This window comes from Mandrillus leucophaeus, unplaced genomic scaffold, assembly GCF_000951045.1.
Source record: "Mandrillus leucophaeus isolate KB7577 unplaced genomic scaffold, Mleu.le_1.0 Scaffold458, whole genome shotgun sequence".
Taxonomy (NCBI): domain Eukaryota; kingdom Metazoa; phylum Chordata; class Mammalia; order Primates; family Cercopithecidae; genus Mandrillus; species Mandrillus leucophaeus.
Genome location: NW_012104898.1, coordinates 2147795 through 2153834, shown reverse-complemented (window position 1 = coordinate 2153834; position 6040 = coordinate 2147795). Strand labels below are relative to the sequence as shown.

At 40.2% G+C, this 6040-nt stretch overlaps 1 protein-coding gene across 1 annotated transcript; it reads left to right on the top strand.

Moving 5' to 3' along the window:
• The first annotated feature begins 71 nt into the window (after window positions 1–71).
• LOC105549826 (putative elongation factor 1-alpha-like 3) lies at window positions 72–1788 on the top strand. The gene is given in 1 exon segment (XM_011994475.1): window positions 72–1788. A coding segment is annotated over 1 exon segment (1389 nt). The 5' UTR covers window positions 72–107; the 3' UTR covers window positions 1497–1788.
• The last annotated feature ends 4252 nt before the right edge of the window (window positions 1789–6040 follow it).

Genomic DNA, 6040 nt, shown 5'->3' with positions numbered 1-6040 from the left:
GACTTTGGAGACTCAGAAACAGGAGGGTATAAGAAGGGCAAGAGCTTTTTCACAACTGGTTTGCCGCCAGAACACAGGTGTCGTGAAAACTACCCCTAAAAGCCGAAATGGGAAAGGAAAAGACTCATATCAACATTGTCGTCATTGGACACGTAGATTGGGGCAAGTCCACCACTACTGGCCATCTGATCTACAAATGCGGTGGCATCAACAAAAGAACCATTGAAAAATTTGAGAAGGAGGCTGCTGAGATGGGAAAGCGCTCCTTCAAGTATGCTTAGGTCTTGGGTAAACTGAAAGCTGAGCGGGAACGTGGTATCACCATTGATATCTCCTTGTGGAAATTTGAGACCAGCAAGTATTATGTGACTATCATTGATGCCCCAGGACACGGAGACTTCATCAAAAACATGATTACAGGGACATCTCAGGCTGACTGTGCTGTCCTGATTGTTGCTGCTGGTGTTGGTGAATTTGAAGCTGGTATCTCCAAGAATGGGCAGACCCGAGAGCATGCTCTTCTGGCTTACCCACTGGGTGTGAAACAACTAATTGTTGGTGTTAACAAAATGGATTCCACTGAGCCACCCTACAACCAGAAGAGATATGAGGAAATTGTTAAGGAAGTCAGCACTTACATTAAGAAAATTGGCTACAACCCCGACACAGTAGCATTTGTGCCAATTTCTGGTTGGAATGGTGACAACATGCTGGAGCCAAGTGCTAACATGCCTTGGTTCAAGGGATGGAAGGTCACCCGTAAGGATGGCAATGCCAGTGGAACCACACTGCTTGAGGCTCTGGACTGCATCCTACCACCAACTCGTCCAACTGACAAGCCCTTGCGCCTGCCTCTCCAGGATGTCTACAAAATTGGTGGTATTGGTACTGTTCCTGTTGGCCGAGTGGAGACTGGTGTTCTCCAACCCGGTATGGTGGTCACCTTTGCTCCAGTCAACGTTACAACTGAAGTAAAATCTGTCGAAATGCACCATGAAGCTTTGAGTGAAGCTCTTCCTGGGGACAATGTGGGCTTCAATGTCAAGAATGTGTCTGTCAAGGATGTTCGTCGTGGCAACATTGCTGGTGACAGCAAAAATGACCCACCAATGGAAGCAGCTGGCTTCACTGCTCAGGTGATTATCCTGAACCATCCAGGCCAGGTAAGTGCTGGCTATGCCCCTATATTGGATTGCCACATGGCTCACATTGCATGCAAGTTTGCTGAGCTGAAGGAAAAGATTGATCGCCGTTCTGGTAAAAAACTGGAAGATGGCCCTAAATTCTTGAAGTCTGGTGATGCTGCCATTGTTGATATGGTTCCTGGCAAGCCTATGTGTGTTGAGAGCTTCTCAGACTATCCACCTTTGGGTCGCTTTACTGTTCGTGATATGAGGCAGACAGTTGCGGTGGGTGTCATCAAAGCAGTGGACAAGAAGGCTGCTGGAGCTGGCAAGGTCACCAAGTCTGCCCAGAAAGCTCAGAAGGCTAAATGAATATTATCCCTAATACCTGCCACCCCACTCTTAATCAGTGGTGGAAGAGTGGTCTCAGAAGTGTTTGTTTCAATTGGCCGTTTAAGTTTAGTAGTAAAAGACTGGTTAATGATAACAATGCATCGTAAAACCTTCAGAAGGAAAGGAGAATGTTTTGTGGACCACTTTGGTTTTCTTTTTTGCGTGTGGCAGTTTTAAGTTATTAGTTTTTAAAATCAGTACTTCTTAATGGAAACAACTTGACCAAAAATTTGTCACAGAATTTTGAGACCCATTAAAAAAGTTTAATGAGGAAAAAAAAAAATAAGGGCAAGAAATTAAAAACTACTTATTGCATACATTGTACACTAGTCAGGTGAATGGTGCGCTAAGATCTCAGACTTCACCTATGCAATTTATTCATGTAACTAAAAATGACTCGTACCCTAGGAGCCACTGAAATAAAAAAAATTCAATAAATGGTTAAATAAACAAAAAAAATCTGAACCTAAAAAAAATTAAATTTTAAAAAAGCCTGACCAGAAAAGATGAACAAGAAAAAAATATATATTTGTGGCTCCTTAATTTTCCCAAGAGCCTCTTACCTTTCAAGCTGGAGTGGCATCTCAGCTGACACCCCTGTGGCCACCCATCTTGCAGCCTTTGACTTCTCAGCCTACCAAATCCAACCAGCTGTTCTCCTTATCCGTCTAGAGATAGGTTTCCTTTACCACTTCAGTTGAAATCTTGGCGACATTCTTGCATCTCCTCAAACGGCATTCTGTTAAAATCTGTAGTAAATGAAAGCAAATACTTTAGTTTTTCCTAAACCTTCCTTTATGACTTTATTTCAAGAATTTTTATAATACTTGATTGAAGGGTACATGTTATGATTGTTCTGAAGATGCTAGCTGTTTCTCTCCTCTGTGTTTACCCAAGCCAAAGCTGTAATCATGAACCAGCTATGCCAATCCTAGGTAGTATGGTTCTAATAATATTTGCCAACTAGAATGTGCAATACTTTAAAAATTGGGTAACTTGCTTCCTGTATTATGTACTAGAGATACCTAATATTACCCAAGATTATGAATCTGTAGAAAATTATAGCATAAAATTAAGTAAGAACAAGTTTTCTAACTACTGTGCCCTACTTAAAAGAAACTTTTATGTAGGCTAATATTTTCAATACACCCATTTAAAAACAATTGTATTCTCAGGCAGTACAAATGATGTTTAACACGAAATAAACTATATTGGTTTAAAACCCAGGAGTTTCATAGGCCTATTGAGGTTTCAGTGTGCAGAGCCTCTTCATTCTATCTCGCATTCTAGGACCTCCAGGGTCCGGAAAGCTTTAATCTGAGCATGAAAGTATACCCTCTTCTCACCTTCACCTCCAGTTTTTAATTTATTATACTCTTGTGGATATCAGCTCAGTTCTACATAAGAGGAGTGATATTCCCACGTGGCCCAAGTTTTGATCATTTTGTAGAATGACTGAATTCTGTCAAATTCAGAGATATCAACTCCTGAAACCCCTATGTTATGTAACACAAAAAGGTAACACAGTTTTAAAGTGTTGTGGGTTCTCTGTGTAATACAATTCAGCCTTCAGCACAAAATGCTGACAGGACCTGTGTTCACAAACTACTAAACTGTTCCTGCCTTAATACTCAATCTCCGCACACCAGGCAGAGAAGTTATAGTAACCCAAACCAAGTGGCATGGCTGGCATGGAAAAATGGAGAAAGTTAGGTTATTCACAAAACTTTATGGCAAACATCTGCTGCCCTGGCCCAAGCACAGTGAGCTCCCACATACAAAGTCACAGATATGTGAGAAATTCTGCTGAAATCCCTGTTCTCATAGATCTTGGCAAGTTAGAGAGTTGTTGAAATAACTGTTGATAGTAATAAGAATGACAATAAGGAAAATGCATTTATTTTGTAGGAATCATCATTCTAAGTGCCTTATGTGTTTTAATTCATTTAATTTAATTCACTTAGTCTAATATTCACAACCTCTTGTATCAGTTAACTAATGCTGTGTAATAATGCAGTGGCTTAAACTGCCAAATGAAGGCCCAGCACAGTGACTCATGCCTGTAATCCTAGCACTTTGTGAGGCTGAGGTGGTCAGATCACTTGAGGTCAGAGGTTCAATCTACTGAATCCACCAGCTTGGCCAACATGGTGAAACCCCGTCTCTACCAAAACTACAAAGAATTAGCCAGGCATGGTGGCGTGCAACGGTAGTCTCAGCTACTTGGGAGGCTGAGGTAGGAGAATACTTGAATCCTGGAAGTGGAAGTTGCAGTGAGCTGAGATCGTGCTGCTGCACTCCAGCCTGAGTGACAGAGCAAGACTCCATCTCCAAAAAAAACAAAACAAGCAAACAAACAAAAACCTGCCAAATGCAGTGGCTTAAAAAATAAATATTTATTGCTTCTCTAAGTCTGTAGTTGGCTGGATGGGTCTCTGACCTGGCCCAGGCTTGGTTTATCTTGGGTACATTTACTCTGTATCTGATGTTAGCTGGTGGCTCAGCTAGGAGACGAGTATTTTACTATAGTCAATAGTCTCTCATGTTCCAGCAGGCTATCTTGGACTTGCTTCAAAATATTGGTAGGGGTCCAACTGAGAAAGCAAAGCGTGCAAGGCTTCTTGAAGCCTAGTCTCAGAACTGACACTCTCTCATCCTTCACATCACATTGGCCAATGCAAGTCGTAAGTCTAGCTTATAGTCAAGGAGCTCAAGGAGGCGTGGGAAGGTAAGGAAAGACTTCACCTCTTGACAGGAGAAGTTTCAAATTCACATGGCAAAAGGTATGGATACAGCAAGGAGTGGAGATTTCAGCAATTTTTTTTGTAATCAACCTATCATGGCATTATTTTTCAGTCCATTCTGGAGATAAGAAAATTGAGGAATTTCTAGTTAAGTAACTCTCTCACGATCGTATACAGCACTGCTCCTAGGGTTGCAAGTTTCCGAGCAAATATTTTTGGTAGGCTCCTAACTATATAAACAATGTTATTAAAGACTTTATAACAAAATTCATGGGCCTCACTGAGGTATAATGACTCATTTATGGAGATTTAGAATAACGGCTATATACCAAAAACCACCAAGCTGAGAATCAAATCAAGAACTCAATTCCTTTTACGACAGCTGCAAAATAATAAAGTAAAATAAAATAAAATAAAGTAAAATACCTGGGAATACACTTAACCAAGGAGGTGTAAGGTCTTTATGAGGAAAACTACAAAACACTGCTGAAAGGAATCATAGATGACATGAACAAATGAAAACACATCTCATGCTCATGGATAGAAAGAATCAATATTGTAAAAACGACCATACTGCCAAAAGCAATCCCCATCAAAGTACCATCATCATTCTTCATAGAACTAGAAAAAATAATCCTAAAATTCATATGGAATCAAAAAAGACCCTGCACAGCTGAAGCAACATGAAGCAAAAAGAACAAATCTGGATTATGCATGTTTAACACCTGATATCTAATTTGTGCTTTCTCAATGACTAAACACACGTTTCATACATGAATACTTCTTTACTTGCCCTCTATTTTCTTGTTCTTCCAAAGCTCTCTCTTCAGTCTTTTAAACATTGTAATGTAAGAGAGACAACTGCAGTGAAGGACACAGCACCTTACCTCCAGCAAGCACTGCTTTTGACTTGTATATTTATTATACACTTCGATTCAGTGGTCAAAACATGTTTTAAGTAAAATATACCATTTTAATACACTAAAATCATCCAACCCTATTTTAAACAAACTGTTCACAAAGAGCGCTAATGGTATTCCTGTTAAGGTTAGGTTTGCTAACATTCTTTGAGGATTTTCCTTAATAAAGGTGCAGAGGGCCCCACGGTCTGGATCTTCCTTGTGCCTTAGTGAAGGGGTCCCATGGAGGAAAGTGGGATCAGGACTGAACTGGGTTTCCTTTTCATAGCTGGCTCTCCTTTATGTACGCCATGGGACAGGCTTGCCAGAGGCTCCAACCCATAATCCTGTCTGAATCCTTTCCGTGGTGACTCTGCCTCTGCTTTGTCAAGGGATCAGTTTTCACCTGAGGACAATGTGGGTGCCTGACTATTTTCCCTGATAAGTTCCAAGTCCTGAATGACCTGTCACTGACTAACCTATCTAAAAGTTGGTTAAGACTTTGACATGTGATTTTGTAAAAAACATCAATTCTTCCTAACCGAATTGAAAAATTTAAAGTAATGGCAATAAAAATGGTAATAGAATAGTTTTGAAACAGAACAATCTATGTGGAAAGTTTATTTGGAAAAACAGACATATAAAAAGAGGTAGGAAAATCTTGAAATAGAAGTGTTACAAGGGGGAAAAGGCCAACAAGTATAACAGCTTTTTATTTTCAAGTTAGAGTAAAATATATTTCCTATGGCTGCTGTAACAAATTACCACAAACTAAGTGGCTTTAAACAACACAAGTTTATTCTCTTACAGCTCTGGAGGTCAGAAACCCAACATCACTGGCTCCTTCTAAAGGCTCATGGGAGAATCCATTTCTTCCTCT